The sequence below is a fragment of the Eurytemora carolleeae genome, unplaced genomic scaffold, assembly GCF_000591075.1.
Source record: "Eurytemora carolleeae unplaced genomic scaffold, Eaff_2.0 scaffold290, whole genome shotgun sequence".
NCBI lineage: Eukaryota > Metazoa > Arthropoda > Copepoda > Calanoida > Temoridae > Eurytemora > Eurytemora carolleeae.
This window is the reverse complement of record NW_019396180.1, coordinates 99,700-119,200: the sequence shown is the minus strand read 5'-3', so window position 1 is coordinate 119,200 and position 19,501 is coordinate 99,700. Positions and strand designations below refer to the sequence as shown.

General features: G+C 33.9%; 4 protein-coding genes across 5 annotated transcripts in view; all 4 read left to right on the top strand.

The window, feature by feature from the left end:
- The first annotated feature begins 718 nt into the window (after positions 1 to 718).
- Positions 719 to 7,307, top strand: LOC111697389 (GTPase Era, mitochondrial). Its single transcript, XM_023467392.1, has 10 exons — positions 719 to 1,226; positions 1,616 to 1,808; positions 2,002 to 2,059; positions 3,201 to 3,269; positions 4,250 to 4,343; positions 4,525 to 4,706; positions 5,274 to 5,353; positions 5,572 to 5,711; positions 6,139 to 6,217; positions 6,739 to 7,307. Exons 1-10 carry the CDS (start codon positions 960 to 962, stop codon positions 6,903 to 6,905), a joined length of 1,329 nt encoding a protein of 442 aa, XP_023323160.1. The 5' UTR covers positions 719 to 959; the 3' UTR covers positions 6,906 to 7,307.
- A 194-nt stretch (positions 7,308 to 7,501) lies between these two features.
- On the top strand, positions 7,502 to 11,834 carry LOC111697391 (mitochondrial cardiolipin hydrolase). The gene is made up of 6 exons (XM_023467397.1): positions 7,502 to 7,854; positions 8,554 to 8,656; positions 9,230 to 9,291; positions 10,103 to 10,162; positions 10,591 to 10,672; positions 11,486 to 11,834. The coding sequence occupies exons 1-6, from the start codon at positions 7,787 to 7,789 to the stop codon at positions 11,714 to 11,716; spliced, it is 606 nt and encodes a 201-aa protein (XP_023323165.1). The 5' UTR covers positions 7,502 to 7,786; the 3' UTR covers positions 11,717 to 11,834.
- Positions 11,807 to 17,114, top strand: LOC111697390 (mitochondrial cardiolipin hydrolase). Of its 2 annotated transcripts, none has more exons than XM_023467396.1 (4): positions 11,807 to 12,053; positions 12,458 to 12,516; positions 14,539 to 14,680; positions 16,292 to 17,114. In XM_023467396.1, the coding sequence occupies exons 1-4, from the start codon at positions 11,871 to 11,873 to the stop codon at positions 16,508 to 16,510; spliced, it is 603 nt and encodes a 200-aa protein (XP_023323164.1). In that variant the 5' UTR covers positions 11,807 to 11,870; the 3' UTR covers positions 16,511 to 17,114. The 2 variants fall into 2 exon arrangements, with proteins under 2 accessions (XP_023323164.1, XP_023323163.1); XM_023467395.1 differs by having other exon boundaries at positions 16,284 to 17,114.
- Positions 17,115 to 19,501, top strand: part of LOC111697392 (glutamine-dependent NAD(+) synthetase) — a 7,954-nt gene continuing 5,567 nt past the window's right edge. Inside the window, exons 1-3 of the mRNA XM_023467398.1 lie at positions 17,115 to 17,223; positions 18,256 to 18,650; positions 19,359 to 19,435. Coding sequence (XP_023323166.1) covers positions 17,212 to 17,223; positions 18,256 to 18,650; positions 19,359 to 19,435 — 484 coding nt within the window. The 5' untranslated portion in view covers positions 17,115 to 17,211. The remainder of the gene's footprint in view (positions 17,224 to 18,255; positions 18,651 to 19,358; positions 19,436 to 19,501) is intronic.

Here is a 19,501-nt window from a genome sequence, read left to right as displayed (position 1 = left end):
TTATGTTTTAATTTTATGTTCAGGGTAACCCTTACAAAATGATTTTATAAAAATGTTGATAAAAGCCTTTTAGTTTGATGACAGTCAAAATATCAAAAATAGTTGTTTAAATTGATCAGGGTAGTTTCCATAATCAATGTAAGAATGTTTTAGAATGTTTTTATGAGGGTCACCTTTATGAGTGAAGGTAGATTTTAAAAATTATTTCAGTAATGAATGTTTTTTTGTTAAAGCATATTTTTTATACTTTGTATGGTTTGTATGATTTCAAGATTTGATATTAGTGGCGTTTTTTACCCTTATTTAAACATGGTAAATTGTGATGAATATATTTAATTTAGTCTGTCTATGCTTAATTCTTTTGTTTTTTTTAAAAAGCGATCTTCTTGAAGGGACTGTAGCATGTTAATTCACAACGGTACTAATTAAACTTTAATCTGAACAGGGATCAATTGAATATTCTTCCTTTTCTCTCGGAAACTTGAACAATTTCCAATTATTCTCCCGGAATTTGTTCTCCCTCTTATAAAGTGCTTTGCATGTTTTATGCTTTAGAGACAATGAATTAAATTGTCAGAACTTGACACGTTTTAAGAGGATCACTTGAAATTACGTCTACAGTCCCTTTAATACTGATTTTTTATTTAAGAATTGGTCAGGGCAATATGCTGCTTAAAATAATTTTTTAGGATATTCATTTGAATATTTGCAATCAATTCATTTATATGAAAAAGAATAAGATATTTTTCATGCAGTATTATTTTTATAATGCAAAATTTACAGGAATTTCTGGCTTCCTTTGTCGTAAACTTCAGAAGGCATTTATAGATATTTTATTCGTGTATTGAACATGTTTTATTATATTTTATTATGTTGTATTATGTTACCCCTGCACTCCGATATATGTGATATATTTATAAATTTTCAGAACGGAAACATAAATTTACAATTACAGAAACATGCTGCGGAAAAATATAGTTCAGCTGTTTTATCTGCCGAGAAGAACATTTTTGTTATATTCTCCGAGTAGTGGGAAAAGTATTGATGAGCTGGAGAACTTCAATTCCCTCCCGGAGATAGGGAACTCCAACACCAACCCTGTCAAGCATAAACATTACCTGGAGAACAACGACGTCAGGACGGACGGGAAATTTTTAAATATTTCCATCTTGGGAATTCCGAACAGTGGGAAAAGTACACTCATCAACCGATTAATGGGAAAACAGGTTATTTTTTCTAAAATATCCTTTTTTGAACAAAATTTTTTTCCCTAAAAATTGAATTTCTTCCATCCGGGATTTCTTTTGAATTTGTGGTTACAAGTACTAAAGAGAAGCCTTTCAAATCGACTGCTTCTCTTTGCTCTCACGGTTTTGTGTATCTATGCTGTTTAAAAGCTTAATATAAACCCAAATTCAAATCAAAACGCGTCTTCATTATATTTATATAATCTCCTACCCCATTATGAAATCCTAGAGGTAGAAATCGTTGACAAAGTCGAGTAATTTCCACCATTTATCCCCACTTCAATCTTTTTATAGAAGGTAAGGTGCCCCCCCCCCCCCTCATTGGTATGCCTCTCTGCATCTTGTCCTTATCTAATGTTTATATTCAGGTTTGTCCTCCGTCCTGCAAAAACAACACAACACGGAGGAATGCTCGAGCAGTTCTAACCCAAGGATCAACTCAGCTTGTGTTCCTGGATACACCTGGAGTAGTGGATGAGGAGGAGGCGAGGAGGTTTAAACTCGAGGATTCTCTTCTCAAGGATCCAGAACTATCTTGTCAAGAAGCAGATTTGCTTTTAGGGATTAAATAATAGAATTGTGTGCTTTTTTAATTTTTTATCAAATGTACCATTTCTAAAAATCAAATTTGTTATGCTTTATTATATTTAAAATGTTTTTGATTATTCAAAGTTTTATTATTACTAAAATGATAATTTTGTCTTTTAAGATTTTTTTCGCTTTAAATGATGAGAATAATATTATTTACCATCAGTGCTGCACGATGTCTCCAACAGATACGTTAGAGAAGGAATTGATAAAAAAGTTCTAAGGAAAATATTAAAAAATTAACTCTTTTTCTCATGAATACATAGCTTTTTCATTAATATCATTATATTTCATCAATAACTCTTCTGTTGAACAATTATGAGATTAATCGTTTTCAAATACAGTGAGACCTATGCAACTGTCGAATATTAAACCAAAGTTATAGTTTTAAACAGTTTAATGAACATGAAGCACAAATTCACAATAGGTTGTGTAGTGTACACACTCACAGACTCATTTCACTAATTTACTCCATTTTAGAGATTTTGAGGACATTACGTAAAAAATATTAATTCTATCAATCTACGAGCTCTACAGTAACAAAAGCTAGCTAAAAATACTATGGCGGTAGCTCAGGGTTTGTGGATTTTGGAAGATTTAAAAAGATTTTTAAAAAAAGAAAACGGCAAGAAAGTCTGCACTCGCCAAAACTAAGACGGTAAGGTGCGAGAGCAGAAGCAATCTTCCAGAATCCATCATGAACACGTAATAACACTCACATAGTACTGTTTAAATTCAGCGTTAGCTCCTCTTCGCTCGGCAAATTGTAAAAAACTGAAAGGAATCCGCTGTTACTAGCCATGGAGTTGAGAACTCCGGCAGAGCCCGTTTTCTCCATAGAAAGTGGTCGTGTATTTCACGTACTTTAGGGGACGATATGTTGGCCGCTAGATGTCTCATGCTTAATTCTTATCTGATAGATAGATATTTCTCCGTACATTTGACGCCAATATAGGAGACGTCAAGATTTCGACCAATGTAGTTTATGGAAGGAACGGCCTGAGAAGAGCGTCATTTATAGAAGGAAATCAAGGCAGAGACCCCATCAAAAATAACCACCAAAGGGTGGAAATTAATGTATATCCGATTATGACATAAGTCTAGTGTGATCGAGACATCGAGGTCTAGGCCAGTGACAGAAGTCACCTCCCCACTGCACACAAACATTAGATGAGCTGTCTAGCTGAGAGAATTGATATTTTCGGGTATAAACCTAGAACTCTCAGTCTTAAAACTATTTGCTTTATGATAACATCAAATAAACAAAGATTGCGGAAATGTCGTTTCCTATTCCATAGATTTATGGGTCCTACTGTACTTACAGATATTTTTCTGATTCACTGAGTTAAAATTTTATATATTAAGATTGTTGTGTAAATACCAACATAGAGTTCCTTGCATTCTTGTTCTTAACAAAATAGATTCAATGCCAGAGTAAGATTTTTTTATTCCTTTATCATTATTTTTTATGCTTTGAATTTTACTGTATAATCTTACTAATGTTACCCTCCAGAATGGCCGGTTACATTCAGTAATTTAAAGTATTTAAGTATTTACACAGTCTATGCAAATTGAAAATTGTATTGAAATAACTTTTTGAAATATCTTATTTCATTATTTTTTTGTGTTCTTAATTCAAAGATGGGAAACTTGTTATTTTTTTGGGCTTTTGTTTTATTAAATTATTCTTCTCAAATACTTTAGTAAAAACAAAAGAACACTTATACACTCAAAATATAATTAAAGGTATAGAGTGGCTTGTTCTCCCTCTATAGTTACAGATAAAATAACAAACGTGATTTCAAATATTCCATGAAAGAAGAAATAGAGATAAACTTTTAGTAAATCTGCAAAAATTATGGATTTATGAATTTGTAAAGTGGCTTGGTCGCCCTTTTATTTTAGCAAAGATAATATATTCAATAAAAGAAAAACGAGAGAAAAAACTTTAAAAATCAGCAAAAATTATTGATAAGGGCGTAATTGCATAAACGCCTAGAGCTAAAATGCATAAGTGCTTATCGCACAGCTCTGGATCAAGTATTATTCTCTTAGTTTTCAACAAAAACAACAGGGTTTGGCTAGCTTGGATTTATTAAATTATGTCATAACGCTGCAGGACAATTTTATGATTTCTGAGCGTGGAACTCTTTTATTGTGGATATCGAGCTCAATGTTTGATGATCTTTTGTTAATCTGCAGATTAATTTAATCTCTATTCGATATCCCGCACGGTAATCGTATACTGAAGAGATGACTGAAATGAGGAGTTAATGCATTTATCCTCATATTAAAAGTCCCTAGAGTGGACTGGATATAGAGATTATAAATATCCAACCCAAAAGCTCCCAGCTCAGTTAACAAAAGGTGCTTTGAATGAAAAATAAAATGAAAATTACAATAATTCTGTTTAGATCTAGAAGAATATTTGATTTAATCCGTAAACTGACCTGTAACCGGCTGGATAATGAATCTGGAGAGATTAAAATATCTAAAACTGATCCAAAAGTGAGTATTTTATTTTTATAAAACCGACTTATATGTCATGCGTCAACCTTTATAAACACATGACAATAAAAAAGATTGACGAGTGAATGTCGCAAATTATTTCAAAGATCAAAGACGATCTTTAAGTCTCATCTTAATTTTAATGTTTTGTGGGACACCCTGTATCTAACATCTATTACAGTGGAGTGTTGAGTCCTACTTGAAGCACAAGAAACGGAGGTCTCTGCTGTGTGCGGAGGAGGAGAGGATGGAGGTTGAGAGGAGGTCAATGGAGAGTATAATCAACGAGGCCAAGGACGGGATGGTAGAGGATGAGAGAGCTCTGGAACTAGTACAAGGACTGCTGGGCTGGCCGGGGTTCAGGTCGGGATAAAAAAAATAATGTTTTGGATTTAAAAAGGATTGTTTAATGTCAATCTTTAATGAAATTATAGATTTACAACTGTATCATTTAAAAAACCTGTATCTGATCACCATTTTCCATAAGCAACTTGTTTGCTCCTTTTCGCCGCGGTCGGAGATTATTATTTTTGAAGCACATTATAAACTTGATTTTAAATATAGAAACAATCCCTTTTAGAAATTCGTTTATTTGTAATTGCTCCTTGATTTTGAATCTGAAGAACAAAGAAAACTTTATTATAAATACTGCATGGGTTCATTAGATTTTGTGGCAGGTGTACAACTTTAAAGTGCTTTTTGTGTTAAATTTTATGGACTAATTTACTTTATGTGGCAGATTTTATGGTTTTAGATAATATTTGTGGCAGATTTTTGGTGTCTAATGTTTTGGGGATGTTATGGGTGTACAATGTTCACCCAGTTGAAAACCTAGATGAACCACTGAAATATTGAAAGATTCGGGGTAATCGATGGAGAGAGAGCAACTTAAAATTATGCCATTAAAACAAATTAATTTAGTGTTTTTAGGGATGTATTTTCTATCTCTGCGTTAAAAGGAGATGGTGTAAAAGATTTGAGAGACTATCTTTTAGACTCGGCTAAGGCTGGTAAGAATATTTCTAATTTAATATTTTGTTTTTTTATATTAATTTGAATTTATGATAAGTATTATGGGAGAATGAAATATGTCAAATTTAAACTTAAGGAGATTGAGACTTACAAATCATTTAAACCCCCCTCCATCTAAACAGTACCTGGGTACACACACCAGATAACTTCAGATCATATTCCTGATTCTCTCTGATTTATATTCTGTATTGTTCAGGTTCACACAGATTCTCCTCAAATATTCTCCTAGATGTAGATCCTAGACAAGCAGTTCTAGATATAGTCAAGAGTAAACTATTAAACAATCTAGAGGGAGATATTCCTAGAGCTCTCAGTCCTATCCTAGAACTCTGGCAGGTAACCTAGAACTCTCAGTTCTTCCTAGAACTCGGGTTTGTAAATCTTTAAAACTCTAGTTCTATCCTAGAACTCTGGTATTAACCTAGAACTGTTAGTCCTATCCTAGAACTCTGGCAGGTAAACCTTTAGAATTCTGGCAGGTAAATCTAGAACTCTTAGTCCTATTCTAGAACTCTGGCAGCAGGTAGACTTAGGACTCTTAGTCCTATTCTAGAACTCTGGCAGGTAAACCTCTAGAATTCTGGCAGGTAAACCTAGAACTCTTAGTCCTATCCTAGAACTCTGGCAGGTAAACCTAGAACTCTTAGTCCTATTCTAGAACTCTGGCAGGTAAACCTAGAACTCTTAGTCCTATCCTATGGCAGGAAAACCTCTAGATTTCTTGCAAGTAAACCTAGCACTATCAATCCTAATCTTGTTTTAGTTTGATGAAGAGAAATCAGTTTTGAGAATATGCGTGTCCATTCAAACCAGGAACAGTCGCCAGTCATCCAATCTGATAGGTAAATTGGTTAATTTGGTTTGTAAATTTGTAAATTGGTTAATTTGGTTTGTAAATTTGTAAATTGGTTAATCTGGTTTGTAAATTTGTAAATTGGTTAATTTGGTTTGTAAATTTGTAAATTGGTTAATTTGGTTTGTAAATTTGTACATTTGTAAATTGGTTAATTTGGTATATTTGATTTGTAAATTTGTGAATTGGTCTGTTTGGTTTTAAAGTTGTAAATCGGTTAATTGGGTAATAGGACTGTTATTTAAGTGATCATATATTGAGAGAGTGGCATGTCCGATTCACAACAGTAACATTTAAAACTTTTTCTGATCAAGTATGAATTTGATATCGTCCATGTTTTTGTTTTTCAAAGCTGTTTATTTTCACTTGTGGGTTCTCGCTTCAGAAACAATTTAGAAATGATCAGATTGAAACCCTATTTAATCCAGAAAAACGACGATATTCCACATTATCGATCGGGAATCGGGCATGCCCGAAGACTTTGATATTTCTCAGCTCTAACAATTTTAGGTACGCATGGAAAAAAGATTCGTCAAATAGCTCGAGAAGTTGAGAAAATGCTCGAGGAATTCTTTGATCATCGAGTAGTGTTCACAATACAGCCGATACTTCACAAGGATACCAGAAAGTTAAATCCACAAAATGAAGAACCAAAAGAAAAAACAGTTTTTGTGTGATTATATTTATAACTGTTATTGTGATTTTTATTTTTATTATAAAAAAAGTCGTCAGAACTTTTTTGTAGCTCAGGGAAGTCAGAAATCTGTATTTATAGGGTTTCTAAACAAAAAAAATGGAAGAATGTGAGTAAGAGGATCAATATTAGGAAAACCATTTAAAATTTTTGTTTAACCCTGTAGCTGTATTGTCATGCCTTCATTCACTTACATGTGAGGAATTTACTAATAACCCTTTGCATTATTATTATCAGTGTGTCAAATACGGACAGGGTACGGTGTCCCAACATGTTAACAGTTTAAAATGTAATCTTTTTTATGTGATTGCGCAAGCAGAAAATAATACAATATTACAATATCTTGTGTGTGCTGACTTTAAATTATTTTTCCCGATTTATAACGGTATCAAGCTTTGTCTGATCACTTATGAATTGGATAATAATAATAATTTTGAAAGCTGATTATTTTCTATTGTGGCTTCTCGACAAAAGTGACTTATTTCTACTGTAGGGAAACATATTGAAATGATCAGAATTGAACACTTTAAAACCTAGAAAAACGACAATATCGTGAACATTATTGATCAGATAAAGGTTTCAAGGGTACCAGTGTGAATCGTTCATTGTCATCTTTGCATTGAGGGTCACTTGAATTACGTTTAATATTTTGAAAGCTGCATGTTCAAGCAATAAATAGCATGACAGAAACTTCTGAAATTCATTCTCTTACTTTTCTTGTTTGGTTTGACATCCTATATTTTAATAAATTATAATTTACTTTTAGTGTTGAAAAATGTTATCAAATAAATCCACGATTTTTTGTGTTCAGTAAAATACAATAAGTCCTAAATTACCTCGTCTTTTCTTATTTACAGATACACTATGTTAGGGAGTCAGGAACTGGTTGGGTTGACCGCTACAGCTGTAGTCGGATACTACGTTTACTCCAGGTATAGGAGGACATTCCAGATATTAAAGCCACTAAACTGAAGGTCGTACACAGTGCAGTGGGGAGGGAGTCAGAGGGGCGTAGCCAACTTTCTAGGAAATATGATATTTGCCTTTTTAAAATCATTTATTTACGGGAAGTTGAAAGGTAAAGATTTAATTTTAATGAGAGAAACTAATCCTAATCAGAATAATGAAGAAAGAAAGATTGAGATTAGTTAATCCTTAATCCTAATCAGGTAAATGAAGAAAGAGAGAGAGAATGAGATAAACAATTTCTAAATCCTAATCTGAAAAATAAATAAAAAAGAGAGAATTGGTTTACTCATCCTTAATCCTAATCAGGTTAATGGAGAAAAAGAGAGAAAATAAGATTAACTAATTCCTAAGTCCTATTTACAACGGTGCCCTTGAAAGCTTATTCTGACTAAAAATGTGGAAGAAACAGTCGTTTTTCTGACTCGAAATGTATTTATTACTATTAGTTTGTCCGTTGCTTCTTAAAAAGAAGAAATGTGCAAGTCATTTTCCCAGAGAAACCACAAAACGAAAAGTTAAAAAGTAAAGAAACACAAACATTGATATCTAATTCATACTTGATCAGAAAATACTTTTATGAATACTGTTGTGAATGGGGCATTCCCATCTTTGCATGGAGGGTCCTTTGAAATTACGCTTACAGTCCCTTTAATCCTAATCAGAATAATGAGGAAAAAGAGGAAGGAGATAAACGAGGTTCTGTTCTTCCCAGATCACACGATAGATACCTTCGATAAACAACAGATCGGAGACAAAATATTCAAGGTATAAACCTATAAAAGAAGCAAAGTACAGAAATATTAAAAGTAAAAACCCATAAATGAAGCAAAGTACAGAAGTAGAGAAATATTCAAGGTAAAACCCCATAAATGAAGTTAAGTACAGAAGTAGAGAAATATTCAAGGTAAAAACCCATAAATGAAGTTAAGTACAGAAGTAGAGAAATATTCAAGGTAAAACCCCATAAATGAAGCAAAATACAGAAGTAGAGAAATATTCAAGGTAAACAACTGTGAATGATGTCTTATACGGATATTTGTTAATTTTTTCATTATACAACACACCCCTGTAATTTATTCGGGAGCATTCCCTTTATTAAGTTGAATTTACTTCATGTTTTCTTATATGCAAAAACAATCATGGTTTCTTTTTGTATTGTATAATTAATAAATCAATTAAAACGAAACTAAATGACATTTCATTGCAAATTAAAAAGGAACGTTGGTTTGGTTTGGTACGATATTTACATAGTTTTGCTTTAAGTATGTTTTTACATTAAAACTCCAATGAATCAAATTCAGTTTCAAAAAATTTCAAAATGTAAATTTTTTTTTCTAGACGATTACTGATCTGAGTCTAGATGAAGAATCAAGCTTGGCTCGTCTACTAAGTCATATTAGGTCAAATCACAGAGATGCAGACATCTAGGAAAATTGGGCACCTATTTTTAAGACCGGGTAGACTTTGAAGCGTCGCAATTGTTTTAAATCTACAACTAGCTTGTTTTTTTGTAGCACTAGACTTGTACATTTTAGATGGGGTAATTGGAAAAATCCTGAAATATATTTGCGTCAAGGCGGAGATATTTTGGTTTTCAGGAGCAAAAGATAAAAATTGTTTGCTTATATTTTCATGTCTTTAGGTCAGGAAAGGATCAATTTTTTACATTTTAATGTTTTTAGATTAGCAAAAGAACAATTGCTAATATTTTAATGTTTTAGTTCGGCTAAAAATAGTTTTGATCTCTGTATAATGATCCTTTAAAGATCAATTGTTAATATTTTAATATATTAAATCGGCTGAAAAGAGTTTTGATCTCTGTATATTAATGATCATTAAAAAACAACTGTTAATATTTTAATGTATTAGATCGGCTGAAAAGAGTATTGATCTCTGTATAATGATCAGCAAAAGATCAATTGTTAATATTTTAATGTATCAGTTCGGCTGAAAAGAGTATTGATCTCTGTATAATGATCAGCAAAAGATTATTTGTTAAATTTTAATGTTCTATATCAACTGAAAAGGGAAATGATCATTTTATAACGTTCATAAAAAGATCAATTGTTAGTATATTAATCAACTTAAAAGCAGTGATATGCAAAAGATCAATTTTTATATTTATCTGTATTTAGAGATCGGCTGAAAAGAGTATTGATCTCTGTATTATGATCAGCAAAAGATCTATTTTTAATATTTCAATGTTTTTAGATCGGCAGAAAGGAGTATTGATCTCTGTTTAATGATATTTACCTGCAGAGAGTTTGCAAGGAACATTTCAAAAATAATATATTTTTTCTTCAAAAACTTTTCGGCTTTATATATTTCAAAGAAGGTATTGTAGGAGATAAAAATGTTACTATGTTGTCGTTTGCCACATCATTAACACTTGTCGTTGTTATTTTTATTCTCGATTTTTTTTTGCATGAAAATCTCAATCCGGCAGAGCAGAGATAAAAATTCGAACATCTTACATATATTTAACAATTTTTTTAACGAATACCTCCACCCCACCTTCCCTCCTAGTATTTGTATTCTTTAAGCGCCTGAAAAAAAAATAATGTTGATCGTCAACAGCTATGATATTTTTATTTTTATGCTCTCATAACTCTCAAACTTGTCCATTCCGTTGAAACTGTGTTTTGGCTTGGTTATCTAAATATTATTAGTTCGCTTTACGTTTGATTTGTGGAAGCCAGGGAGATATTAGAGTGCAGGAAACGTGGTTGTAAAGTTCGTTTGATCCTTGACTACAGTAATATTGGAAACTCAGGGTGCCAGGTAATTTCTATCTCTTCGGTTTTTGTATCACTCCGAGAACTCGTATTCCTTGAGATCGTATTTCATGCAAAATCTAGATCTAGGTTTTATTTATCTCCAAGATTTCATTGTACTAAGATCAGACCGGGAGGTTGTGTGTTAAAATCAAGCTTTTGGGTCTGTATCACTCCGAGAACTCATATTCTCTTAGATCAAGCGCTCAGGGTTTCAATTCAAAATTTAGTTCTAGGTTTTATTTAACTCCAAGAACTCATACAATCAGGGTGGCTGTTTTAAGGTTTTTATCTCTCAGAGTTCTCAAAGAACTTTAGATCAAGCGCTCAGGGTGTCAAGCGAAATCTAGCTCTAAAGGTTTTTAATCGCTTCGAGAACTGAAAGTACTTTAGATCAAGCGCTCAGGGTTTTATGTGAAATCAAGCTCTAGGTTTTATTTAACTCCAGAACTCATTGTACTAAGAGCAGACCCTGGTAAAATCAACTTTTGAGTTTGTATCATATATATTATATAGTGCCTCAAATAGGATCAGGTTCTCAGGGCGTGAAGTAAAATCTAGCTCTAAGATCAGCCCCCTAGGGTGTCTGGTAAAATCAAGCTTCTGGTTTTTGTATAACTCCGAGATCTCACATACTGCCTCAGATAAGATCAGGGATACTTTATATCACTCTGAATACTCATCTAGTACTGTAGAATAGATCAGGGAGGGGGGGAGGGTGGCTGGCTACAGTATGATCAAATTTTATAAAATTACGCTTATATATAGTCCCTTTAAGTGGGCTGTCGTTCTATTTTTTAGAGACTTAGAATTTGTTTAGTTGAGAAACATGCGCGAGGGAGGAGTCTTTGTGCGTGGTAAGAAGCAACCCTTCCTGATGCACCACAAGTTCTGTATCGTAGACTCCGATCTCCTGATCAACGGGTCCTTCAACTGGACCGGGACTGCTGTGATGGGGAACAACGAGAACGTTGTCATCTCCAACAACACCAAGGTCGTCTCCTGTTTCGTCAAGGAGTTTGAAAAACTTTGGAGCAAACATGCTCCGTGATCAAGTTTATTATGTTTTCTGACATTTTTTTCATCTGTTAAAAAGACTGACTGAAACTTAATTGGAATTATCATCCAATTCATGTATGTTTGAAATTTGAAGATATTAATTTTTCAGATTTCATAATTTCGCTTATGCTGGGATTATTCAAACAATGAGAGATTTGTTTGATTGGACGATAAAGTTGACTGGAGCAGTTGCTGTCTCCAGTCTTGTTTACCAAACCTACCTCTTTTACTCCCGTAGAAGGGAGGAAGAGGAGATAAATGAGGTGCTCTTCTTTCCTGTGGATACCACCAAAACATTTAATCAAGATTTTGTAGAGAATTTTTTTCAGGTAGACATTTGATGTTTTAGAAGAACATATTGAAGGGACTGTCATTGTAATTTCAAGTAACCGTCAATAAAGAGGGGTGTGCTCGATTCACACCCTTACCCTTTTTAAACCTTATCAATAATGTAAAAGATAGTACCATTTTTCTAGCTTAAAAAGTATTTAATTTTAAAATTTCCTCCGTTTGTTTCTGAAGCAAAAAAATCCGCAAGTGACTGTACAGTGTACAGAGAGACCACATTTGAAAACAATAAATTTTCAAAAAGAAAAATAATTTTTATCTCATGCTTTCTTGATCAGACAAAGCTTTTTGGGTAATACTTTTGGGCCAGTCAATAAATTGAGAGTTACTTGAAATTACGCATACAGTCCTTTTAAGAATTAATCTCATCATGTGTTATGTTTAGGGAGGTGGAGTGGTAATTAATTCTGATTCCAACCTGGCCAAGGTTCTAGGTTACGTCAGGTAGGTTAAAGGAACTAATACGCCTAAGGATTTGAGTCACTGTAACAAACTCAATTTTATAATCTCTATATCTTTGCAATCTGATGGTGTAAAACTTTGATATTTTGACCATAGATTATTTAATGTTTAGTATATCATAATTTATAGTTTGAAATAGCTAAGGTATACAACATTGGGTTGCAAAGAAATAGGGATTAGAAAATCATAGTTTGTGGCAAAAACTCAATTCCTTTAAAGTGACTCTTTTTTATAGATTTATGAACGAGATATGCATGTTTTTTAACTTTAAAAAATTGACCATTTTCAATTCTGGTTTATCTTTATGATAAAACCAATCTTCTTCATTTTTTTTGGACTAATGTTTTACGCCAGTTGTTTTCTGCTCTCGGTAGGGTTTGCACCTGCCCATTGTATAATGTATATCCTGGCTTCACAGTTAGAAAGAGCTTATTGTAGAATTGTTCATGACTAATTCTACAGGGGAGTAGCGAAACATAGAATTTTAACATGTGAAGGAGTGGGTTCTCTCTCACTCTTCCCCTCTCTCTCACTAGGAAACAAGAATTACATTTTCAGCTTTCTGTGGCTGATCATCTCAGCTGAAAGAAGGAACACAGAAGTATGAAACCTGATAAGTATACAAGCCATGCACAATGATACTGGTTTTCTACTCGGCCGTCTGTGAGGACTGGGCTACTATTGAAGATTCCACCTGGTGGGGCTTTAAGGATTCCAACTCCCCATTTTGCATAAGCGCGGCGGTGCAGTAGAGATTTTCTACTGAAATCCCTCATACTCTCCAAACTTATCTTTTTCCTTCCTGCTCCACAACTCGATGTCACAAGAACTACTTGGAGAGGGCTCAAAACATAGAAAATTTCCCAGTCAAGAAATATAATGCTGAAAGCAGCCTGATCAATTTTGTGTCAGCATTCCTGGTGTAAGCAATAAATCCATTAACTAAATCAGCAATGGGTCAGATATAAAGAACACACGAAACAAAACAGAGTTCAGATAGGAAAGCTGGTGCCTCTCAACCTGGTTTTAAGCTAAGAGCATGGCAACTGCTCAGATGTCCCAAAATATCTTGTTTTTTTTTCAAAATTAGCCTAAATATGATGGAAGATGTATGAACAAGAAGAAAATAAAGAACAAGAAATATAGAAAGTCAAAATATTTGCATCTGATATCAACTATATATTTATAGATTATTGTTTAAATTAAAAACAAAAATAAAAATATGTGGCGGACAAGTTGTCTTACTCTCCGCCTCAATGTCTGCCGTAGAGTTCCCTCAAGACGGCAGCTGATATTTATTCATTTGATATAAACCACCTTGTTTAAACCCGTTGGTCTTGTGTTGTATTTAGAAAGAAAGAAATTTAGTTGATTTCAATTCTTTGTCTTGTTATTAGCCGACGCTAAAAATATGTTATAAGACTAATATATTAGGCAAAGGTAAAACGTTGCACAATGCAATAAAGCAAACTTATGGTCCATGTCATTTTTAATTTGATACAATTCCAGATTTTTGTGGAGCATTTTAATGTTTAATGAACCAAAACGATGCCTTTCTCTGTTGAGACATATGGGATGGGAGGTTTAGAAATCAGAACGCATTTTTTGTTGTTTTATCTGACTGAATGAAAAAATGATACGCTTTATATATAAGCGCAATTTCAAGTGACCCTCCATGTAAAGATGGCAATTTCTGATTCACAACGAAACCCTTAAAAACCATTATCTGAGCAATAATGTGGAAGATATTGTCGTTTTTCTAATGCGCAAGTCACTCTGCAAGTAATACACAAGGTAATTAGTTTTCTAGATTATAAACATTGATATCTTATTCGAACTTGATCAGAAAACGCTTTTAAGGGTATCGTTGTGAATCGGGCATTGCCATCTTTGAATGGAGGGTAACTTGAAATTACGCTTACAGTCCCTTTCATACATATTTTCAAAATATTAAACTTATTGCAATTTCGTTAATAATTTTATAAGATTCCCAATTTTTGCTAGGAATGCGAAGGTATCTGTAGATGTTTGCCTGTATATATTTACCTGTCCTGAGTTTGGTAATGTCCTGGTGAGCTGCATGAGGCGAGGAATCATTATCCGAGTTATTGTGGATTTTGTCAGTATTCAGGAGAATGGACGTGAGGTAGGAATTTTTTTTTGATAAATCTGACTTCTAATTTTTCATTATACTATTTTTTATTATTTCAGGCCGGGCGCTTTGCGCCCATCTCCTATCTCAATTTTTATTCAGGATTTTCTCTTCGATAAAACAACCTATAAAGATTGTAACTAATTAACAATTTTTTTTCGTGGATTTTCAAAATTTTACTAAAAATCTAAATTTTTGGAGACAACGTTTTTGCAATTCTGAGCTTCTATAATCCTTCCCTGGGGTCTGTGAGGTCCCACACAAAATTTGGACCCGATCAGTTCAGCCGTTTTGACGTTTCTTGGTTACAACCATACAGACAAGCAAGGTGTATATATAGATTTTGTATACTGATCAAGCCACGTCTTTGAGAAACAAACAGAACGGAAAGATTTGTCCACGAAATGAACAAAGAAAAATATGTGACAAAAGAGAGAAGAAGAACGTACAGAGAATTCTTTCAAAATTTCAACTAAACTTTTAATACAAATTTCTACGAAAAAACGGAGTGATTACTATTTAAAGCGAATATTTATTTTGGAATCAAAGAACCTTGGTTCCAAAGAACCTTGCTTGTTTCTCATTAGCCATAGTTATGGTACTAAATGAATATGTTTGGTGACGTCAAATGTGTACTGCAAATACAAATAAACTTTAATACTCGGTGATTTTTCTTTATCTATAAATCTACATTACCTGCACGCAGTGGCCCCATCAAACTGAAAATCAACTTGTTAAGTGAAATGGGTTTGTGTAAAAGTGCACAACTGCTGTGTTTCATGTTCATTGGACTATTCAAAGAGGGGGGGGGGGAAGGCAAACCGCACCTGTAATAGCCTCCATCCCGCAATTTATTCACAAACATAGACTTGCGACGTAGCGCTTCCTTAGCCACACGGCCAAATACCGTCCGGCAAAATGTCTTGCGATTTTCTCCGAAAATGTAATATTTTGTACATGTCTGATGATGTTATTCTTCTCTAAACATTTTTTTGAAGGAAGGGAGAAATTATATTTATTAGAAATAACACAGTTTTGCGTGCAGTTCGGTTTTAGATTTTCAAAATCTATCTATCCATCTATCTATATGATTTTAGATAATTAAAACCGAATTGCACGCAAAATTGCGTTATTTTTTGGTAAAGATTGAATTTCTCCCCACCTTCAAGGTTTGTGATTAAATTGCGGGATGTAGGCTATATGGGCGCGGCTTGCCTTCCCCCCCCCCCTTATTTAAAGTCATGACTTAGTTAATATTCAGGTAGTTTCCCAAGGAAGTTACTTGCACTTGCCGCGTGAATTACAAAAAGAGAGCGATTAGTATATATTTTAGGGTTAGGTTAAGACAATTTCCGGGGCTGAGCGACGCGGCTATAAGACAATTTCCGGGGCTGAGCGACGCGGCTAGGACAGGCTAGGGGGGCGAGTGCCACGGCTAGAACAGGCTCTCTTTGTCTTGTAATTTAATGCGCCAGGCGCACGTAATTTCCTTGGGCTTCTGTCTAATATTCATATTCACATTCCATAGTTGTATAGCTGTCCCACTGTATTGCTAGATTTTGTAGTTTAAAAAAAAGATTTCGTATATTGACCACAGGTGAACAGGCTGAGGATGCTGGGTGTCCCTGTGAGAGGAAGGAAGCAAGAGCACCACATGCATCACAAGTTCGTCATCATAGACTCATCCATCCTCCTCAACGGGTCCTTCAACTGGACCCAGACCGCTGTGACAGGGAACAACGAGAACGTGATCATCACCAGCAACAAGCACGTGGTTGCAGAGTTTGTGAACGAGTTTTCAAAACTTTGGAAGATTCACAATAAAATCTAATTGTTTTCTTTAATTTTGGATATGTGGTTAAAAACGTGTCTGATCTTGCATTGGGCTGTGACCAACAATCATTCTATAAGATTTTAAAAGATCCATCTATTCTAGATTTTGCATCTTTCGAATCCTTGCATCTTTTTGCCATGTAAATAAATGAGGTGTATTATAAGATATAATTATCGTCTTTCAATAAGGTAAAAGATCTTCCAGTTTTACAATCCATATGCTATTGTGATTTTAAAATTTGATTGAGATATGATATTATTAATAGCGCTGTCACTAGATGTCGTCTTCCCGATTCTACACATAGTATCATTGTAATGTATTTTTGATATTTTTAAAATAATATTTTTTCTTGTCCAGCTAGACTTCTATTTATTGTGTTGAAAATACTTGCGTTAATACGATTACGTAGTGCTGTGACAAATGTCGTCTTCCAAGAATTGTTAAAATTGAACATTTATTAAAGAATTTGAGCAAACATGTTGAAAATTTGTATTTTTTTGTATCTCGTGATTGGCAAGACTGGCTAAGATTGTCTATAATCCCCCGGGGCAGGAGAATTTATTGGATAGATTTATTGATCAAACATTTTTCAGACCAGGATGGTTTAGTTGTATGCAGAGTAGGGCGTGGAGAAGACGAAATCTGCCTAAAACGGATTAAAAGGAAACCAGGAAAATTACAGAAGTTCAGAATGGGGCACAAGGTAATATTAGTTCTAAAAACAATAAAGAAAATTTGGCCACGAAACTCGAAAAAATGGAACAAGTCAATTGTTTCTATACCTTAAAGTCAAATGATAATTACATAACGTTTAATTTTTACAGAACCAATCGGAATTATTTAATTTTTGTCGTATTATTAATCAAATGTAGAAAAGGGCGACTCAAGTAGAAAAATTATCTTTTTGAGCTAATTTTTCAAAAATATTTGGAGTCAATACTTATCTTTGAAGGTTTTTCACTGAACGGTAGATTTGGTTTAAATTATTTGTCTCAATGGGGTTTTGTTAATAGAGCTAGACAGATTCTTTATTCTCTTTTCACAAATTTTACAGTTTTGGCTTAAAAAGAGGAATTTAATAAGTAACCTTTCAAATTTTGTATTATACACATATCAAACTGTGCTATGAAAACGCCACACCACGGAAATGCCTTAAATAATGGACTCATAAATCTAATTTAATGACGTCTTCTCTCAACTTAAAATGAAAAGTCTATTTTCTAATGAGTTTCACAGCCATGGCTGCAGCGCTCGGCCCCTAGTCTGTCCTAGCCGCAGCGCACAGCCCCTAGCAGCAGCGCTCGGCCGTTCTAGCCGCAACACTCCGCCCCCTCCGTAGCCTGCGGCGCAACCTAACCTATCCTAAACTAATGCTATAAATAATTTTAGAAAAATATTTTTTCTTAATTGAGAGAAGACGACCTTAAATAAGTTTTATGAGGTCGTTTTTTGAGGCATTTCTGTGGTGAGTCATCTCCATAGCACCCCTAGTATGAAACATAATAAAAACAATAAACTTTAATCCGTGCATGATAAACTTTGGAAGCAGATCTGTTTAAATCTAGAAATCATAACTAACCTCGACAATTATTGCCTTCTTTTCTGTAGTTTTACGAGTCGCTTATTATGAAGTTTAGGTGACGTGTTTTCCCTTATATATAAAAGCCAAGACTATTTTACTTGAATTAGTTGTGGATCGGTTATGGCACTTTTTAGCTAATAACTCTTTATTCAGGTCGTTGTAGCTGTCTGCACCCTGAATCAATGGGCCCTGGATTTTACAGGAAATCTAGAGAGAATTCTAACAAGTATAGATTTAGCCAAGGAAGCTGGAGCTAAATATAGAACAGGCCCTGAGCTTGAAGTGTCTGGATATAGTTGTGAAGATCATTTCTATGAATCTGACACTCTTCTCCATTGTTGGGAGGTTCTGGTTCATCTTCTCTCCTCTCCCTCTACACGTGGTATACTGGTGGATGTTGGTATGCCCGTGATGCACCGTAACGTTACGTACAATTCCCGTGTCGTCTTCTATAACGGTCAGATACTGATGATTCGTCCTAAAATGGCAATGGCGGATGATGGGAACTATAGAGAGTCTAGATGGTTTACAGCATGGACAAAGCAAAGGTTAATACGTTTCGATAAAGTAAGAAGTAAATAGTATAATAAAAAAAAGCCGGTTTAAAAATTTTTGTAATTTTTTGTAAAATAATAAATATAAAATTATCAATAAACCCTGGTTTTTGATGTTCAAAGGCGTAAAAATGCCGCCAACCGGAAAACTTTTGAAAAATGTTGTGTAAATCTCTACGTTTTATTGTCATTTAACTAAGGCAAATTATGAGTAATTGTTATGTGGAAAAACACCCATTTTATTGTCTTTTAACTGAGATAATGAAATATAATCCTGACCTAATTTTATCATGAGAAGGGTTGGGGGAACAAACAACTAAATTCGTATAATGTAGTTTGGATATTTTGAGATTGAGTCGGGATTTTTATTCATCAAGGGAAAAAGAATTACTTCTTATTTTCAAAATGTCATAACTTATGATTATGAGAAATGATCAATTGTCGGTAGTTTTATAAAAATTCCATGTGACCACATCACATTGACTGTTGACGTAAGAAAACACAATTATTCTCATCGATGACAATTTATCATACATATAGGAACATAAATACGTAAAATCAGGCCAGGGTGATAAAGGTATCAGCTGGAACAATAAAGTTTTTCAAAAACAAGGAAAATAAAATTTTTTTCTATAGTTAATACATATTTAGAACACTAGAGAAGTTTTCCCAGCCACGAATGATTACCAAATACATATTTAGAACACTAGAGGAGTTTTCCCTGCCACGAATGATTACCAAATTCATATTTAGAACACTAGAGGAGTTTTCCCTGCCATGAATGATTACCAAATACATATTTAGAACACTAGAGGAGTTTTCCCTGCCACGAATGATTACCAAAT